The sequence below is a fragment of the Alosa sapidissima genome, chromosome 2 (genome assembly GCF_018492685.1).
Source record: "Alosa sapidissima isolate fAloSap1 chromosome 2, fAloSap1.pri, whole genome shotgun sequence".
NCBI classification, from domain to species: domain Eukaryota; kingdom Metazoa; phylum Chordata; class Actinopteri; order Clupeiformes; family Clupeidae; genus Alosa; species Alosa sapidissima.
Window position 1 is genome coordinate 12,633,178 of NC_055958.1, and position 20,235 is coordinate 12,653,412.

At 40.3% G+C, this 20,235-nt stretch overlaps 2 protein-coding genes and 1 long non-coding RNA gene across 6 annotated transcripts; 2 read left to right on the forward strand and 1 right to left on the reverse strand.

The window, feature by feature from the left end:
* Positions 1-18: 18 nt before the first annotated feature.
* dcaf17 (ddb1 and cul4 associated factor 17) lies at positions 19-14,734 on the forward strand. Of its 3 annotated transcripts, XM_042077375.1 has the most exons (15): positions 19-121; positions 365-460; positions 1,376-1,479; positions 1,813-1,903; positions 2,024-2,160; positions 3,780-3,858; positions 4,319-4,408; positions 4,568-4,675; positions 4,993-5,098; positions 6,064-6,203; positions 7,935-8,044; positions 8,957-9,044; positions 10,004-10,087; positions 10,932-11,087; positions 14,523-14,734. In XM_042077375.1, the coding sequence occupies exons 2-15, from the start codon at positions 458-460 to the stop codon at positions 14,637-14,639; spliced, it is 1,413 nt and encodes a 470-aa protein (XP_041933309.1). In that variant the 5' UTR covers positions 19-121; positions 365-457; the 3' UTR covers positions 14,640-14,734. The 3 variants fall into 3 exon arrangements, with proteins under 3 accessions (XP_041933309.1, XP_041933304.1, XP_041933297.1); XM_042077370.1 differs by lacking the exon at positions 19-121 and having other exon boundaries at positions 297-460; XM_042077363.1 differs by lacking the exons at positions 19-121; positions 365-460 and adding an exon at positions 485-1,269.
* Positions 3,602-4,396, reverse strand: LOC121696243. Of its 2 annotated transcripts, XR_006026266.1 has the most exons (4): positions 4,317-4,396; positions 4,068-4,125; positions 3,845-3,868; positions 3,609-3,691 (listed from the first exon to the last, which is right to left on the reverse strand). It is a non-coding gene; the product is annotated as an uncharacterized LOC121696243 (long non-coding RNA). The 2 variants fall into 2 exon arrangements; XR_006026265.1 differs by lacking the exon at positions 3,845-3,868 and having other exon boundaries at positions 3,602-3,691.
* A 77-nt stretch (positions 14,735-14,811) lies between the features above and the next one.
* LOC121696132 (plasma membrane ascorbate-dependent reductase CYBRD1) lies at positions 14,812-18,648 on the forward strand. The gene is made up of 4 exons (XM_042077463.1): positions 14,812-15,392; positions 15,749-15,957; positions 16,328-16,482; positions 17,391-18,648. The coding sequence occupies exons 1-4, from the start codon at positions 15,197-15,199 to the stop codon at positions 17,701-17,703; spliced, it is 873 nt and encodes a 290-aa protein (XP_041933397.1). The 5' UTR covers positions 14,812-15,196; the 3' UTR covers positions 17,704-18,648.
* The last annotated feature ends 1,587 nt before the right edge of the window (positions 18,649-20,235 follow it).

Sequence of the window (20,235 nt, forward strand, 5' to 3'; positions counted from 1 at the left end):
CCTTACCACCACACGGGAGTCCACTGAGTGAGGAAGAAACACTCAGGGTATCAGGGGGGTAGGGCATCTTTAGCCTGCTCCTGCTGTCCATACTAGGCTATATATCTGTTGCTCTGAAAAGGTTTGTCACTGTAATATGCAGTCAGTAGTTATATAAAATATATATTTTTAATATAATCATATAAATATGTAAACAGAAAATTACATACTTTCCCAACATGCCCAACTTTCACACAGGTAAATGCATTAAATATGAGCAGCTAGGACTATGGCTTTTGTCCAAAAAAATCACATATAGATATCAAGTATGATGCGCATTTGAAAGATAATATGCTTTGGTGTGTTGTTATTTTGTTGTCAACAGTGCATCTACCCCCTGTTGAACCATCCCTCATGGGATATTTTCCACATAAATACATTTTCCCTCCAATCCACTAGGCGGAGAAAAGCACAAGCCATGGTGAGTGCACATGCTGCCCGCAATCAAAATAAATAGAAGCGGCAACAGGAGCAGCATGAATCAATGCTGCAGGGATATGCATAATTCCAGTCTATAGCCAAAGCAGGGGAACATTAATTTTAGTTTTTCTTTTCGCAGAGACTGAATGAAAAGTTGCAACAAGTTTGTCTGTGTGTAAGACTGGTAAATGTATCTTCTACCTAGTCAGCTGGCCGAAACAGATATGTTTAGCTAGCCACTGCAGACTAGCAACTTCATTAGTTTTCACGTTTTAAGCAATATTTGCTTCTTTTTTCAGAAATGTATGTTGCTTGGAGTAGACCTAACACAACCAATGCGTTACAATAGCTAACTTAAAAGACGCCTGTTAATGCAACCCTGTGAATGAGACTCAAGAGAAGGGAAACTTGGACAGATCAGCTAATTGTAGTTAGCTTGCAAATGACCAGGTAACGTTATGTTACACACCGGTAAAGTGTGCAACACTAACGTTACAACTTCTGCCACTGGAGCAAACCTGACAAACTAAACTATTCGTTTCTTTTCGAAGAACCTGTATACTTACCTTGCAGTCACTAGCTTGTATAAGGGAAGGTTATTGTCCAGCGTGTATCGAAGCTAACGTTAGGTCACATGCCTCCATGAGTCCAAAACAAACCCCCTCCCAACAGCGCCCTCTAGCGAGAGAACAGAGGTCTGGTAAAAATGCCTGCCTTCATATGGACTTCAGGTCAAGGGGTTACTACTCTAAAGATGCTGGTTGTCTGCTCCGACGAAACCTTACTCTCCTCCGGGAAATTTTACTAAATGTAATAGTAAACCCACACTTTATACATTTTTAAAATTGTTGATAGTCGTCTGCCTTTTCCTTGTCATCAGTGTTCTTGAAGTATCTTGTCATCTCCACCTCCGTAGAATGATGTTGTCTTTAAGGAGGTCTGGACAAAGATTTCAAAGTCCCCCATCTCCTATGAGTCTGGAAGATTATATTTTGAGAATTACAGATACTGTTATACCAGGTAAATATCAGTTCTTTCTTTTCTATCACTTTGCATGTATTTATTTTGTCTTGTTATCCTCAGTCATACATGTAAGACATCACGACACAATAAATTAAAATCTCATAACACATAAAGTTTCTTTACTATGTCAGTATGCAAGGACTCTCATTAGTTAGTAACAAGGCAAGTTACTGTGTTACAGTACAGTGAAAATATTTTTATAAGAAATTATAGAAAATTATCAATGTTTATAATCAATGTTCTGAAAGGGGGATCTAAATGTGCAGTGATGGTGGATTGTATTGTGTTGTGTTGAAGCAGTTCTTAATGAGAGTTATTCTCATTTTGTAGCCAGCAGGCCAAACCAAGACTACTGTATGAACTACCAAAATGCAGCAAGGCAGAAAAGATTGAAGATGCTCTATTTCTCCAATCACCTTTGGTAAATTCATTTCAATTTTGCAATACACCCTTAGAATATATACACCCACATATCCAGACATAGTTGGTATAGTGGATTTCTAACTGTGATGGTGCTCTTTCATTGTGGTGTCTGTGACAGGGGAGTATGTTACCGTCGCCGTCAGACCAGCAGTCCAGTCTCCTGGTTGTCACGGGCAACAGCTGGTTGTGCCGCATCTCTTCAAACACGGGAGAGGTGCTGCAGAGGGTCTACCTCTCACCCCAGCATAAGTTCAGGCCAGTTGCGCTCTAATGTGTCTTAGAGCCCGTTAACATTTTGTTTTTAAAACTGTGTCTTGGGTGATCCGATCACAAGTTGTCAGTTCTAAATACAAGTGTAAACAATAACCAAAACACATTGAGATCCAGTCACTCAAACCACTTACCGAGGTGATCTGACCACATCTGATGTGTGCATTTGACCACATATGTAGTGTTAACACTAATGCATTCTGATGCGTCTCAGACAATGAAAGTTCTAATGAATGTGACATTGGTAGAATCTAAACAGAAGTGGTGCCCCTGGCTGTACACCTAGAATACAGGTGTAAGCAGCGATGCGTCTTGGACGCTGACCACTTATGATTGGATTACCCAAGGTGCATTCTAAAAGCAAATCTAAACAGGCCCTAAAGTATTCCTAGAATGTAGATTAGTGACAAGCCTGGCCTAAACCTTCTAATAGAATAATGGCCAAGGCTCAACATTAATGGTTGCCCTTGGCTGCCAAATTGTTACAAGTGGCAACCAGATTTGGTTGGCTTCGGCAACCAAAACCTTATGCCTGGTTGCCAAGCTGGCAACCACTTTCACCACTTTTAAAAAGGTTAAGCCCTGCCGTTGGCTTTGTTTTGTAGGTAGAATGAAGCTGCTCTATTAGTAGGTTTCCTTAGCCAGGTCAACTTAGCTAGGCTTGTCACCACTGGCCTATGTTCTTTGTGTGATTACTGATTAGAGAAATTCTCTGTGAATAATGTGGTGTTAATGACACAGTACAGTATTACATAAAGATACTCAAGTACATATACTAATGACACAGTACAGTTTTAAATAAAGATACTCAAGTACATATACTAATGACACAGTACAGTTTTAAATAAAGATACTCAAGTACATATACTAATGACACAGTACAGTTTTACATAAAGATACTCAAGTACATATACTAATGACACAGTACAGTTTTACATAAAGATACTCAAGTACATATACTAATGACACAGTACAGTTTTACATAAAGATACTCAAGTACATATACTAATGACACAGTACAGTTTTACATAAAGATACTCAAGTACATATACTAATGACACAGTACAGTTTTACATAAAGATACTCAAGTACATATACTAATGACACAGTACAGTTTTACATAAAGATACTCAAGTACATATACTAATGACACAGTACAGTTTTACATAAAGATACTCAAGTACATATACTCCGGAAGAGGACCGTAAAAGTATCGCAACAGGAGGCGAGTCAAGTCATATAACACGCAACAAAGAAACAACTGAGACAAAAGTGGGAGCTGGAGCGCTACAGGTATCCCTTGTATCCTCTGGTGCTCTTGGATGGATTAAAAGTTCATAAATCAGTTTGGAAAAAGATTCCAGGTCCAGGCACTCAGTAGGATGCATTTTTTTTTAAACATTTATTATTTAGGGCTAATCCATTAAAAAACACCAACGCGTGTCGGCTCACCAGCCTTCATCAGGGAGAGAAACAGCTGACTTGGTTGAATTCCTCCATCCAACCGTAATTCTAGCTGGTAGAAACACAAGGACAGGAACTACTTATAAATGTAAAAATGTCAGTATCTATTGTAATGGTGATGCCCACTTATGTATCCACAGGTACCTCAACTGGGATGACTCACAGGAGACTATTTATGCCAAGTCTATTCAGAAGAAGCTCTCACCTTTGGCCCGACAGGTACTGTACACTGCAGTGGTTAGAGTAAATTAAATTCTTGCAAGAGTAGTGTTTCAGCTCCATTCCATTGTATTCTACTTTACATTTATATTTTGCTTCATTTAACACTTTTACACTGACACTTTGATCCAAAGTGACGTAAAAAGAATATCACACACACAAGCATGTTTCCTCAGTGTGTGTTGCCTGGGTGTTCAAGTCATCTTTACCTTAGTTGTTGTTGTTAGCATCTTGCTGTTCTACCTGAGCTGCAAGAACCCATTCTCTCTGTAAAAAAAAAAAAGATTAGCACAGTCAACATGCTGTAACTGTGTCAAATGATCAACTTATCTGATCAAGTTATCTGAACATGTAATGTCACGTTTACGTGTGTGTTATATATTCACACTGTACGTATTAGCTACAGTTTACACAATGTCACTAGGGTTTGGTAATATAATGCGCTGTATTACACTGACAGGCAGGACTCGACGATAGCACTCTGATGTTTCTGGCCGTCTTCCGGGTGTTTCCGCTGAAGCTGGTCGGTGTTCTGGAGATCAACAAACGTGTACGCTTACAAATCTTTATATTTTATTTTCCTCTTTTCACTCTTGTTTTCTTGTTTATTATTTTTAACTATGATTTTGTTCACTGTCAGACAAGATTTAATATGAAACCTAAAACTTTGTTTGGTGTGTGGTGTGTGTGTGTGTGTTTGTCTGTCCAGGTGTTTGGGAGCACTGTAGCAGATGTGGTTCTGTCTCAGGGAGTGCTGGCGGTGTCCCACACCACCAAGTGTGTGAGGCTGTACAGCTTGGAGAGGATTGTTGACATGGTAACCTGCGCTTCCCTCACTGAGCACACACTGCACTACATTAGGGCATCCACACATGATAAACATCACCTGTATGGATGAGCTTGGGTGCGATATTGCTGATATTTTAGATTGAAAAAATTAAAGATTTGAATGAAGGATTTGAAAATGAAAGTTTTCTCACCATGTCTATAGAGGATTTTTCGTCTTTAATGTAAAGAAGGGGAAAGTATTGAACTGACCATATGGATATACTGTGTTACTCATAAGTTGATGATATTTATTCTTGTCATGATATTAACTTATTATGTGAATGTGTTTTTTAAACGTGTCTGTAGTTCAGGACAAAGGAGCTGGTTATTGGAGAACATTGTGACCTGGGTGGTACTCAAGGGATTGTGGGAGAACCGCCACTTGGCATTCCTGTGAACATTCACATCACGGGTAGGTCAGGGAGAACACATACAGAAATCCCTCAAGCACATGCACACACACAAATACATACAGAAATCCCTCAAGCACATGCACACACAAATACATACAGAAATCCCTCAAACACACACACACACATAAATCCCTCAAACACACACACACACACATGCGCACATTTGAATTCTTTATTTAAATTCACCAATCACATTTCTTACAAAAAGGATTCAAATATTTTCAGAGATGACAGCGTTGACACTCATAGGCACATAAAACAACATCTACGCCACCCAGCAAGACTGCCTATCACAGCTGATATGGAGCTAGATACACTCACTCACTCACTCACACACTGTGTACGGTATTCTTGTGTGAACTGTGTGGTCCGTTGTGTATTCTGCCCTGTGTGAACTGTGGGTTTGGTCGTGTGTTCTGTGTGTTCTGTCGTGTTTTCTGATGTGTATGTGAAGCGTGTGTTCTGTCGTGTTTTCTGATGTGTGTGTGAAGCGTGTGTTCTGTCGTGTTTTCTGATGTGTGTGTGAAGCGTGTGTTCTGTCTTATTTTCTGATGTGTATGTGAAGCGTGTGTTCTGTCGTGTTTTCTGATGTGTGTGTGTGAAGCGTGTGTTCTGTCATGTTTTTTGATGTGTGTGTGAAGCGTGTGTTCTGTCTTATTTTCTGATGTGTGTGTGAAGCGTGTGTTCTGTCGTGTTTTCTGATGTGTGTGTGAAGCGTGTGTTCTGTCGTATTTTCTGATGTGTGTGAAGCGTGTGTTCTGTCGTATTTTCTGATGTGTTCTGTCGTATTTTCTGATGTGTGTGAAGCGTGTGTTCTGTCTTATTTTCTGATGTGTGTGTGAAGCGTGTGTTCTGTCTTATTTTCTGATGTGTGTGAAGCGTGTGTTCTGTCTTATTTTCTGATGTGTGTGTGAAGCGTGTGTTCTGTCTTATTTTCTGATCTGATATTTTCTGGCCTTGGCAGAGGCTCCCCCGGTGCTGTTTGAGGTGACGTACCACGAGGGGATCCAGATCGGGGGGATCCCGTTCCACTTCATCTACACCCCCAGCCACAAGAAACACAGAGGCACACACCACGTCTGCTCCCTCAAGGACGGCACTCTGGTAAATATATCACCGGGGGTGGGGGGAGTACAAGTGCTCAGGTTCATGACAAACCTGGTTATGTTACTTTTACAGTTATAGTTTATAGAGTAACTTTAAGAAGGTGGTGGTTGAGTTACACTCTTAAACACCTTTGATTAGTGCCTAAAACCCCCTTAGCTATTGTAGAATCAGTGTAACCTACGGACTCGAGTGGCTTATTGCTTTTCTAAAACTGTTACTATAAATACCTGGCAAAGTTTCATAAAGTAAAGACACAGCAACTAGAAATATAACAAGTTATTCCTAGATAATCATTCTTCCGCCAAGAAATATATTTCCTCTATCTGAATGGTTGCCAAGCAACATCGAGACGCAGCTACTATCAAGTTATGGTAATACAGTAATATAGAACAAAATGTGGTCAAGGTGTATGTTTATGCTGGATTTTACAACGGCATTGAACGTGATTCAACCAATCACAATCAAGGACCGGAACTATCAGTTTTAGGATAGTGGTTAAGGTGCTGGGCTAGCATGCAGTAGCCTGAAAAGTTGTGGGTTAAATTCCCAGCTTCCACCGTTGTACCCTTGAGCAAGGCACTTAACCCCAAGTTGCTCTGGGGACAATGGTCCTTGTAATAAAGTCGACAAGTGTAAGTCGCTTTGGATAAATGTAGAAGAATCCTTTCCTGCTGGGAAAATGAAGCCGTAGGGCTATTCTCTAAGGAGGTTTACCACTTACTAAGTTAACCCAGGATTATCACTAAAACACATACTACGAACACCTCCTTGGTCCTGTGTGCAAGGCCAGTAAAGAGGAAAAAAGCTGCTGTTTGTGTGTGTGTTTGTGTTTGTGTTTGTGTGTGTGTGATGAATAACCCCTCATGAGGGTTTCCAATTACATTCACTCTTTTTTTCTCTATTAACAGTAATAATGATTGAAGTTAGAGCTTGCACTCGGTGTCACTACACCTGTTGAAATTTTGAGTAAAACCTGTTTAAAATGAACTGTAACCATCAACATGTCGTCTTCAGGGTTAATTGGATAGTGTAGTCTTGGAGACATTTCCACTAGCTTTACAATGCTGAAAGCTTGAAGTGTTTTTTGCCTCTTAAAGAGCTCTTCAGAATGCCATGGTTAGGATTAAGCAGCCGGTTTGAGGCAGGCTACGGCCACAACAAATACTCACTTCACTGTCAGAGCTGCCAGGTGTGTTTGACAGAAGAGAAGGGCCTGCTGAAAAGATGCCCAGTAGATGTTGGTGTGTGTGCCTGTTGGTATCACAGTTACTCAGAATGGATATGATCTACTATAACTGCAAGTTGATTAAATAGTCCAAATGAATACCACTAATATTAATCTACCACAAGAGATTATGGGTATTTGAAGCAAGCAACTCTGTGAAAATGATTTAGATGTGTACTGGTTGAACCCGATGACCGGTCATTCGCAGTGTCTTGATGCCAGACTACATGTAGCTGCAGCAGACGCATATCATCTAACTGAGCTTAATGCATCTTCACTTTGCCATCTGAAAAGAGACAATGTCTAGTGTTCTGCACCAAGTTTACATTTTGTTTTGACAAATTGCTCAGTTGGTTCAGTTTCCCTCTACAAAGACTAATAGCCTAATACTGGGGAATGGCTTCTGCCCTCCCCCTTTCATTATCCATCTTTAACAGATTGGTTTGTGGGTTTGGTTTCACTTGCATAGACATTGTTGTTTTTCGGTGTGTCTGTCTCCACAGGCTAGAAATGGGATTCAGGACATGAACTGCTGTTCTCTGGAGTCGGACTGGATCCTCTTCCACCCGGACCAGTCTGGCAGAATTATCCACGTCGGCCCAAACACTATCAAGTGAGTCAAGAGGAGCAGCTGCATTTTTGGATCTGAAATAACACGTGTGACAGGAAAGCACCAGGTTCATTATCTGAGAGTTTAAATATGTTAAAGGAACACACCCCAGTTAGATAAGAGGATAACATATCCTTTTCTTCTTTGTGCATGCAATTATCCAGTCCAACACCATTAGAAAGTGGTTTAGACCAGTTAGCCTATAGCTAGCCTGTAGCCAAAAGTGAGCTAACTGGTCTCACCCACCTCCAGTGAGTCATGCTACATTGTGTCAGTGACAGACTGAGTAATTGCACGCACAAAGAAGAGAAGAGAATGTTTGTGTCCTCTTATAACTCTGGGGTAGATGGCAAATAAGCTTGAACTTATCAAATGGGCCTGAAAAGAGGGAGCCCATTACTCCAGCGTTATCAGCCTTGCGCTGGCTCCCAGTGCGTTACAGGATCCAGTGTAAAGTGGCACTGCTTGTTTTGAAAGCCCTTAAAGCTGCAGTTGGCAAGCTGCAGAAGTCCCCTCCATCTGTCAGACTTGCCAACTGCAGCTTTAATGGTCTTGCTCCCACTTATGTTGATGATGTGCCGTGCCCATACATCCCAATCACTTTTGATTGTCCTGCTAAAAATGAGACTGTGTATTTGCTGATGTTGGAACGTTAGGACTTTGGAATGATGTCCCAGGTGACCTCAGACATGTCTCAGCCATAACTGCTTTTTCCGTCTGGCATGCGGCAACAGACACAAATACTGAATACTGCCCTGTGTGTGTGTCTGTGTGTTTCTCTTTCTCTTTTATTGTAAAGCACTTTGCTTTTAAATGTGCTAAATATGATAAATGAAATGGACTTACTTACTTGCCATTTAATTTGAAATGTGTGTTTATGTGTTTGTGACTTTGTTTACTTGTTTGATTCACCAGTGTTCTGAAAATGCTTACTGTATGGGGAGGTGACAGCCAGTCTGAGATCACTAAAGATTTCTCTATCATTGCCCAGAGAGACCAACATGTAAGTGTGTGTATGTAATATGTATGTACGTTCACAGGTAGGTCTGGCGTAACCAACAGTGAAGGGTGTCATTTGATTTTAAATGTTGCTGTGATGTTTGTGTCAGTCTCAGTCTCAGTCTCTCTCTCTCTCTCTCTCTCTCTCTCTCTCTCTCTCTCTCTCTCTCTCTCTCTCTCTTTCTCTAATGTGCTAGTAAGATGTACGACACATTGTGGACTTGTTTGGGCCTGTCTCGTTTGTGGCTTTCCCCCCCATTACTTAAGTTTAGAGTACTGTACTTTAGAAGTCAGACATTCATCAAACTGATTAGGTCTTTCGGTTTGCACCTGGCATTAAAACGTCACCTTCATGTTACATGTGTATCTGAAAGACAAGCGTAAAAAGCACCTGAAAAGATTAACTGTATCATTTGTTATTGTGAATATCCGATCTAGTTGTCTTTATGCTGTGAGCTTTATGTGCATAGTAAATTAAAGTACGTCAAATGCAATGGCTGCAAGCATGTCTGAAACTCATGTTGATTTTTTAGTTTGTTTTCAGTGTTAAAAATGAAATTTAATTGCTCTATAGATGTGATAAAGTACACTAACAGAAATACAATTTAAAATAGAGAGTGTGTTTTGTTTATAAATACAATGTATATATCTGTCTATATATCTATATTATTTATGTCTGTTTTGTATGTATAGCATTGTTGTAAATGAGGACAAGAGTGGCAATGGGCAAAACAACAATGCAAGCGTAAGGGCACTGTGATTATGATTGCATCATTGTGATTGGTTCATGGTGATGGAGTGTTAATACCAAGGGTAAACGAGATCACTTTAGGTCCTTTGTTTTGCATATTACACAAACTTTACACTCCTATAAACAGAAGAGTGGTTGGTGTTTGTTTATTGTTTTTATCCTCATACAAATCCTTCCAGTTTAAGTTGTGTGGTTTTGTTTGTGTTGTGCAGGAGGCCTCCCAGGTCACGGTGACCTCCTCTGGCCGCACGGTGAAGAGGAGGGTGCACCAGCTGGACGATGACCCCGAGCACGAGGTGTGAGCAAGATGATTGGGCGTCACTGTTGTTACGTGCCTGTGCACGTCTCACTTTGGGCATTCCATTTTCCATCAACATTTTAAAGGAGCTAAAGGAGGGTTATTTTACTTTAACCTTAAGCCGGAATGTTGGAAATTAAACGTTCTAATTGAACATGGAATTTTAGAATCTTACATTACAGTTGCGGAACAGAATCTTCAGTTAAAATGTTCTAAACTCCCCTGCTGAAGAGTTAAAATGACCTAGAAATAGCACCAGAATATGGAGGAAGAACCGTTATGACGTGCTGTCACAAATGCCTGTGTTGCCCAGATATTCTCTGAAGTGTGGCTGCTGTATTCAGTACAATGCAAGTATTCCATGTGGCTGTTTTCAATGCAAGTATTCCATGTGGCTGTTTTAAGTCGAAGCCTACAGAATACATTTGGCTCCTTTAAAGTAGCAATCCTCGAATTATAATCCAGGGCACTTTTTGTGAAATTCAGCTTCAAGCGGTCCTCGTGATCCTCTTGCAGTCCATTGTGTGGATACACTCAAGTTTTATTTGAAGAATTAAATAAGTAAATAAATGGTGTGAATAAAGACCTGCTGTGTAACTGGGGAACAAAGTGACTTGAACCAAGCATTACACCAGCCAATCATCAATGCTGCTTCCTGAGCAACGGAAGAGCAAGGTATATTTAATTGGTGTTCAAGTTCAAATCAGCAAGCTTTCACCAGGACCTGAGGGCTCTCATCTTTAAAGACCAACTCCTTTAAGTAAACATATTATTTAGCCATCTGTGATATTGCCTGACAGGTGTATTTTACATCTCCCCCTCTTCACCTGTTTCTGTGCCAGACATTTAGAATGGTGGAGTATGAGGATGAGCTGGACCTCCTCACAGTGGTGGTCACACGGAGAGGAGAGGCAGGTGGGGAGGCGGCTGTTTGTCTCCATGACAACAACAACGGGGCAATGATGAAGAGAATTCTACTTCGAGAATCATGGGATGAGGTAGGTTCAGTGGCAAATGAAATCAGTGATGAGTAGAGGCGACATGATGAGGGTCATTCCACGAAATCGGTGCCTTTTCATCTTTAAAAATTTGAAAAATATAATTGTTTCAAACTGATTTTTTTCAACGCCCATTAAATTAAGACATCTTGACATGACAAGAAATTGTGTTGGGCCATCTCAAGCTATGCCATTTATTATTTACCATTTACTTATTGCTCTGGGATAGTAACAGGACTGACGATTTCATGCTAATATGCTCATTTCTAGCTAACAGGTCAAGGTCAGAAAGGCACATGGTATGTAACCTGAAAGATTATTACTTCTAGATATTGGTAATATCAGTATTAAAAATAATTGTTTATATGTGCACTTTAAAAAAAATGGTAACAGAACTGATGTTGTATGCCGACCTCTCTCTCACAACCCTGATAAAACATGAAAAATAGGACATTTAAGAAGAGAGAAACTTAGCCTTGCTTACACGGTGGAATCCACTTCCTCTAAATCAGTGTTTCCCAAAGACTGGGTCGCGACCCACGGGTGCAGGAGATTCTATTTGGGTCGTCAGCACAATTGATGTTGTCTAATAGGCCTAACTTATACCATTTAGCCAGGAAAGCTATCAGTTTTCTATTAGGATATAGTTTGTTTACCACAGTCACGTCCCTCTGTGCAATTTTGCATTTGAATAGCTCTGAAACTGGGGGGCGAACGCGTCGCAGAGGGGACAGCGTGGATATCTCACTCGCAAAATGAAACATTTCTGTGGGGCGCCTGCCATGGACCTCGCAGTTGCAAAATGCAAGGGACATGAATCAGCCTATTTGCACGAACATTAACGGACTCCAGCTCTTCAACTTGACCGATTAAAATCTTGTCAACTAAAGCAGACATCCGTATACCGGACATGGCTATTCAATTTGTGTCATAGGCTGTAGATACACTGTAGTTTCAATTGTAGATGCACTCTTTAAAGTTAATAGCAACCTCCTCACATTCCTTATTATTTCGGATTTAAAACGCTCAACAGTGCATTATATTAGCCTACTATTTAAATGGACATTTTAATCACTTTCCTCTCGTTTTCCACCTTGCAAACTCTACTAGGCTACAATAAAGGCGCATTATCTTTTGACTATTGCGCAAAAGCCTCTTGTTTTGATATTTATTAATTTCACATTCTTACAACAAAGCTTGTCACGGCCTTGGTATACGGCCTACAAACGTTTAACTCCAGAGGAAAATGCGCATTCAACTTTCCAAAATAAAGAAATCTCCACAGCCTACAACATCTCTCTTTAGAAATATAGGAACAGCTTACTATGCTGAAGAGTGACGACTGCGTAGCATGCAAGAATACCCAAGAAAAGTTTGAGAACCTGTGGCCTAAAACATGATTGCATGCAGGTTGCATGTTAGATCTGAAGTGAGATGGGTCGCGGTGGTCTGTCATTTTTAAAAAGTGGGTCCCCAGAAAAAAAAGTTTGGGCACTGCTCTAATGATGTCACTTACTTAAAAATTACATCACTTCTGGTTTGTAACATTATTTTATAGGGTTTTTTTGGTGATAGTAACAGGACTGATATGAAATTAGGGGACAATGATAAAATGACTTATATTTCAAAGAAAATATATCTATTTATGTCAAAACAATTGCTTAACAATGAGATTACACTTGAAACAATATACAACGGTGAAAATTGTATTGTTTTACGAACATTTTATAAATGAGAAGTCCCATAGCAGGGGACAGGCCAAAATCCTTACCCATAGCATATCATATGTGATTTTAATTATTTAAAACTATATTTTATTGGCTTTAACTTGGTCTTATATTGATGCATATGATCTATAGTAACATTAAGTTTTTTTAAATTACACATTTATTTGTTGTTAAAGCAACTTTAGAACTGATTATATGTTAGGGACGCAAAAGGCACCGATTTCACAGAATCATCCACACAATAGAAAAGGGACAGCTGTTTGTCTTGGGATGTTGCTGGTGATTTTCCTTTTATGGTTTGACTGTTGAACTTACATGAGACATGATTCTAAATGTGTCCATAAGTGGCAATTTCTGGACACAATTCATGTAATCCATATGACCCTTATGATATGGTAACTTCTACTCTGTTTCCTTGAAGCCAAATAGACGCGGAGATAGATCTGGGTCAATTGACACAATTTCAAAGCTGTTTTAAAGGAGAATTCCGGTGTGATATTGACATAAAGTGTGTTGAAACATGATACCGAGTGTGAACGTATGTCTCATAGCCCATCTCGGCTTGTCCCCTGCACTCCAAAATCTGGCGCTAGTTAGCCGATGCTACCAACAGCTTTTTCAATGGTGGTGCTTCGGCATCGGGCTAGCCATGCAAATAAATCACTGTTTTACACCATTTACGAGGCTCAATGTATCTCCACACTTCATTGGTAGACTTCCTAGGGCCCTGACATTTAAAACGAGACATTGAGAACTTTAAAAAAGCACTGGTAGTTTACTTACAAGACGATTTATACAAACAGTATCTTCACGAAGTTTAGCGTTTGCAGCCATCTTGAATTTAGTCACGATAAGTCGAGCGACGAGTAAGAATGAACAGGTTTGATAAGGGATCAGATTCCAAAAAATAATTCCGTGGAAATGCATGGATTCCAGTTGCTGCTACTGGAAGAAACTGGAATCCATGCATTTCCACTGAATTATTTTTGGAATCTGATCCCTTATCATACCTGTTCATTCTTACTGAATGCAGCAAAATTTGGTAGAAATTGTGCAAATGTATGCACAATTGCACAATTTCTACCAAATTTTGCTGCTCTTATTTCTTCATTGTATGTGCCTTCTTATTTTTACTTTTTATATTGTTTACTTGAATGTTATGTTTGTCTATAGACTTAATTGGTAAAATATGTCTTGTCTCCACCGTGGGATAGTAGGAAACGCAATTTCGATCTCTTTGTATGTCTTGACATGTGAAGAAATTGACAATAAAGCAGACTTTGACTTACTGGTCGCTTGACTTATCGTGACTAAATTCAAGATGGCTGCAAACGCTAAACTTCGTGAAGATACGGTCTGTATAAATCGCCTTGTAAGTAAACTACCAGTGCTTTTTCAAAGTTCTCAATGTCTCGTTTTAAATGTCAGGGCCCTCGGAAGTCTACCAATGAAGTGTGGAGATACATTGAGCCTCGTAAATGGTGTAAAACAGTGATTTATTTGCATGGCTAGCCCGATGCCGAAGCACCACCATTGAAAAAGCTGTTGGTAGCATCGGCTAACTAGCGCCAGATTTTGGAGTGCAGGGGACAAGCCGAGATGGGCTATGAGACATACGTTCACACTCAGTATCATGTTTCAACACACTCTAGGTCAATATCACACCGGAATTCTCCTTTAAGTTTACATTTTCCTTCTCTCTTCGTAGACCTACAGCCACCAGCTCATCCTGGACAGAGACACTATTGTTCACATTGAACAGGGAAGGAACAATAACTTCTGTTGTCATGTATACAAAATGACCCCCAAGCGCCTAAATGAATGACAAGTCTTATCAACATCATGTTACTAATTGAGGACCTTTGCTTACAGAAAAATAAACTATGTATTGCTTTTCCTAGATGCTTTATTATATATATATATATATATATAAAAGAAAAAAAACATGAATCTCATCTGCATTCAATAAAAACAAGGACACGTTGATTCTATTCGCTTGCAATGAAAACAACCAGTGTACTTTCAGCCCTGCAAGTGTTTACATTGTTTATCTATCAAACCCAGAAAGCCACATACTGTTCCTGGTATCTTGCAAGACACGTTACGTGTCTTCAACGGAACAAAAGCATTGCGGATTACATTTTGTGCTACTATTTTGACAGTCATTAGTTTCATAACTGTGCTCTAGCCTATGTGGCAAGTTACAAAACTTTGTGGACTAGAGGGGGCGGTGGAAAAGGTAGACGATCTTCCAGAAACGACAAAAAACGACTGGAGAATGACCCAACCCCTTGAGTGACCTCTTGAAATTCCGCAGCTAAATTTCCTATCTCGCCCTGCACGCTTCTTCCGACGTCTCGCCACAATCGCTGTCTGGCAAAGATGATGGCGATGGAGAACTTCAAGCAATTCCTTGTCCTCCTCGTCTCAGCGTTGTCCGTCGGATTCGTGTGCATAGTTTTTGTTTTGAGATGGGTTTTCCACTTCAAAGAGGGTCTTGCTTGGGACGGTGGATTGGCCGAATTCAATTGGCATCCCTTACTGATCGTGATTGGGTTTATTTTCCTCCAGGGAATCGGTAAGTTTTGTTTCAAAGTTTGCTAGTTTGCCTTGTTATTCTGCGAGTGCCATACACAAAGCTTTGTTCTGTAATTAACGGTTTCCGTTATACGGGGCAACTGAGTTAAACTACGTCAGCTGTCAAGTAAAATGGCTGAAATGTCTTATAGATTCGCGGAATTCCAGCTTCCAGTGGATTGGAATGTAGCCATGTAATGAAGTAAACCCCAGTCAAGTGACGACGTTACGTGCCACATTGTAGTCTTTCGAATCCCACAAGCAGTGACATTTTGGCAAATCACAATTGATAACTTCAGATTGGCGTTTAGAACACTTACTAAAATAGTTTGCTTTTTATAAATTCTCAATTTCCAGCCATCATAGTGTACAGACTCCCTTGGACGTGGAGATGCAGCAAACTAATGATGAAGTTTATCCACGCTGGTCTAAACATCCTGGCGTTGATCTTGGCTGTGGTTTCGCTTGTCGCTGTATTCGACTTCCACAACGCCGCGAACATCCCCAACATGTACAGCCTTCACAGCTGGGTGGGGCTAGCGGCAGTCATACTGTACGCACTTCAGGTAAGGTCACGCCGGGTCTCATACTCAAGATATTTGCAAATCTGTGATGACATCTCGACGTTGTACTGAAAAGCTCCATTATTCTCTGAAACTTCACCAAGATGCATACTTGGCATGCAACAGAATGACTTGTTAGTAAAACAGAATACCCAAATGAAGCAGTAGAGGCTGGGTAAATTGTTTCTAAGGGGTAGCCAGTGGTTCAAGAGGGTATGACTCACTTCTTGTATGAACAAGCTGGGTGCCTTTTAATGTTTCTTGATCATAGGTTTTCGTAAGTGTAACAATTCATTTTTGACACTGGAAATACCTTCAATGCAGTGTGGGCATGTCAAAGCTGTCCTTTAACCTCTCCTCTTTGACCTGACAGATTGTGCTGGGCCTGGTTGTCTACCTGGTGCCCATCACCCCAGGGTTCGTGCGGGCAGCCCTGATGCCTGTGCATGTCTACGGGGGCCTGTTCATATTTTCCAGTGTGATCGCCACAGCCCTCATGGGCATCACAGAGAAACTCATCTTTGGCCTGTGAGTTAAGTGGGAGACAGGAATACTATACCGCTCCATATTTTGGATATTATGCCAGTGCCATCGCCATATTTATCTGTGCTTATCGTGCGTTCCATTTGTATGAGGGGCTCTTCTTACGAGTAGTAAGATAACTGAAAAACAGTTACACAAAATTACAATGGCATGTCCCCCTAAAGTAGTCTGACGAGAAGCGTTCTCATACAAATCAGAGGACCCCCAGTTCACAGCGAGTTCTGACGACTTCAAAGTTACGTCATTTCACAAGTTATGGTTTGTCACAAGCCGTCACCACGTGCAAATGAAATGCACAATTATGTGAGAGGCAGGGGCACTGCTAGAAATGTGGGACCTATGAAAGAATATAATCCTGGGGCCCCCAATAATAATGATAATGATGTCTTTCAATGATCCTGGTAGGAAAGCTGCTGTTTTGACACTGAAGAGAAGTAAAGTTCAGCTAATTACTCCTATGAAAATAATTGTAATTTGTTTGTTTGTGGTCCTTTATAGTTTTACATCAATCAGTAGTCTACCCATAGTTTTAGAAGGCAAGCAGTAAGAGAATGAATGTGTCTAATCATCTCAAGGGTAATTCTCAGCTGGCAGAAGTGGAACCAGATTGACTGATTATTGTGGGAAAGCAACTTCAACTTCACTAGTGTCAAAGTCTGCCTTCTCTCTGGTCCCAAAGGGATAGAATAGTTTATATAAATGAAATACAAGTTAATTACATTTAGAAAAAAAAAGCACAAAGTGGTGCGGTGCAGTTAATGTTGGAACAGAGATGCAAATTAGTTAGGCTCAGCATGACCTCAAGTGCCCATGGGAAAGAAAGACATTACATTTCAAACACACATAACAATTCCTCTCTTCTCTTCTCTTCTCTGCTCTGCTGCCCCTCTCAGTAAAGACCCCAAGTATAAGGACTCCCCCCCGGAGGCGGTGTTTGTGAACGTGCTGGGGCTCCTGCTGTCCGTGTTTGGGGGGCTCATCCTGTGGATCGCCACACGCCCCCACTGGAAGCGGCCCGCGGAGAGCCAGCTGCGTCTGGCACACAATGATGACCTCGCCGCCGCGTCCGAGGCAGGTGCCAATGGCGGCGGCGCTGCTGTCACCATGACGACGTGCGCCGGCGGAGACCAGGAGAGCAACGGAGAGCCCCGTAGGAGGAATGGGAAGGGGGAGGAGTCGGCGGCAGCGGGCAGGATTAACATCTGAGCTCAACTGACCAGGGGTCACCGGGGGTCAGATTATTATTAAGATTACTTCAGGAATATTATGTTGGTATAAAACTCAACACGGCAAAGTTTCTGATCTTTCACTTCAATACAGTCGTTTTTACAAATAGCATTCTCTTTGTATTGTTATCAAGAGATATTTTTGTATTAAAAGTGACTGGTTTAACATGGTCACAAAGTGAAAAAAAACATATCCAAACTGCTGTCTTGCACAAATCCCTTGTGTGAGTCTGACCAAATACTTAAACGCACATTTCTAATACATAATTAATTAAAAAAAAGGGAAAATAGGTGGGAAAGGGAAAACAACTGTATTACTTTATTACTGAATATGGTTGCGCATCAGAGGTCATGTTTCAAAGCCAGTTTCCTAATAATCTAGTTCTGCTCATGTGGTCTATGGGAGGAACAGGATGGGAAGGGCTGAGGATGTGCTTGCTGCTTTTCTATTGCACTAGGACTAGATGTCCACTGTATCTAGAGTACTCACTAGTTGAGCTGTAGTATAATCAGACCACCTCTCTTCTCATTATACATGTAGTCATGACCGAATATTGTGATGAATTGACTATGATAGAAATGTGATGTGCATGAGATTTGAGTCAGAGTGGGATGAGGAAAAGAGGATATTGCGGGGTTTTGTTTACAGTGGTCTGACAGACTGCTGATCATAAAGGTATTGCCTGCTTCTCATTGAGTAAACCAATAGCAATGGTGAGCAGCTTTCCATCTCATTTACATTTCAAATGAATGTCTGTAAAAACCAAACAGGAATTTAAAAGATGACCCCATATTACATTTGGGCAGAGAATACCTTTTGACTTTAAATGTTGACTATAAATGCCAGTTTGTAAAGTGTTTTCGAAATGTGTAGAGATTAAAACCTGCTGATTTATATTTCTGCTATTAAATATATTTAGAAGCACTTGCTTTTGTACTCTGCCTGTCTGATTAAATGTATCAAACAATTTTATTTATAATGTTGAAGACACCTGTTATTGTATTTTTGAGCCATAAAGTAAATTATCTGTTTTCTGCTCTGTGTATACAAAACATCTGTATAACATAACATAACCTTATGATGTTTTGTATACACACAGAGTGAAGGCAATACACACACACACACACATATATATATATATATATATATATATATATATATATATATATATATATATATATAAAAAAACATACAGTATTTCACTTTAATAATTTGTTTTCTGAACAAATTGAAGTTAGAGGGTTTTACAGAAATGCCATAAGCAAAGTCATACTTGGCATTTGATATGTCTCACATAACTGGCATTCCTCCCTCCATCTGCAGCTGTAGTATGCAGTTTGAAAGACACACTACCTTTAAACCACATAATTACATCTAACAGAACCATGGCCTGGGGTGCAGTTATGACATACCTCAACCCTCTGGTAGGATTGCGACCCCTAGTGGACTTTATCAAAAATGACGGCACCAGAGTTCATGTCTCCCTGTCTATCAATCATTTATTTACCTTGTGCCAGCAGTTTGTAGCTGTTGTGAAAAACACATTCATATGGAATCTAAACAAGCTTACATGCAATCTGTGCATATTTTGAGTAGTTTTTAAGATTCATTTCTATCCTGGCCCATATGCAGTGTTGTTTCATTGTATTTAATGTATACCTGGCTTTAGTTGTCTAGTCTATATGTCTATATGAATATTAATAATTAACAGTGCAATGCACAGGTTTAATGAAAGATTTTTGTAATGAAAATAGGTTGCATTGGCCACCTCAACCAGGACTGGGCTTTGATGACATTGGAGTACTTGAGTGTCCTTTTTGACTTTTGTGAATTCTTTTACGAAATGTTTATGGAGCAGATAAGCTCAAATAATCTGCTGACTAAAGGGTAGATATGATTAGTATAGATAAGATTGTCCACTGATTTCAACACCAGGGAGCCCATCAAAAGATGACTGGGACGTTTAATCAACTAGATGAGTTGAAAAAGAGAAAATATATAAAACTCTCTTCTGATTAGCATACTTGAGATATTGTGCTCATGAGAATGGACATACATGTGGTCACAGTGACCTGGAACTTTGACCTCCAAAATAATTTACTACTAAGTAATTCATCTTCGAGTCCAACTGAACGTTTGAACCAACTTTTAAGCATGTGCTTTGACGCGTTCTTCAGATATAGTGTTCACGAGGTTGGGCCTGACAGACGTACAGACGAACGGATAATACCAAAGTCCTTACAGTCAAGTACCCCCACGTGGCGGCCATCTTGGTAACGCACTTTGGGCAGTTATCAGGCAGCTTTTTTCCTATTCAACTGAATGGGGAGGCATATAGGAAGGGGCGGGATATATGTGTAGACTACTGCCATATTGGCGTTACGAACTACCCCATGCATTTCTATAGAGGATTCTTTGAGTGCTGTGTCTCCTCATTAGAAAGTCTCTGCTAATACCTCCGGCCATGGCTATCACGCATGGAGGCAAAACAAAGGTCACGTTACAGGTAAA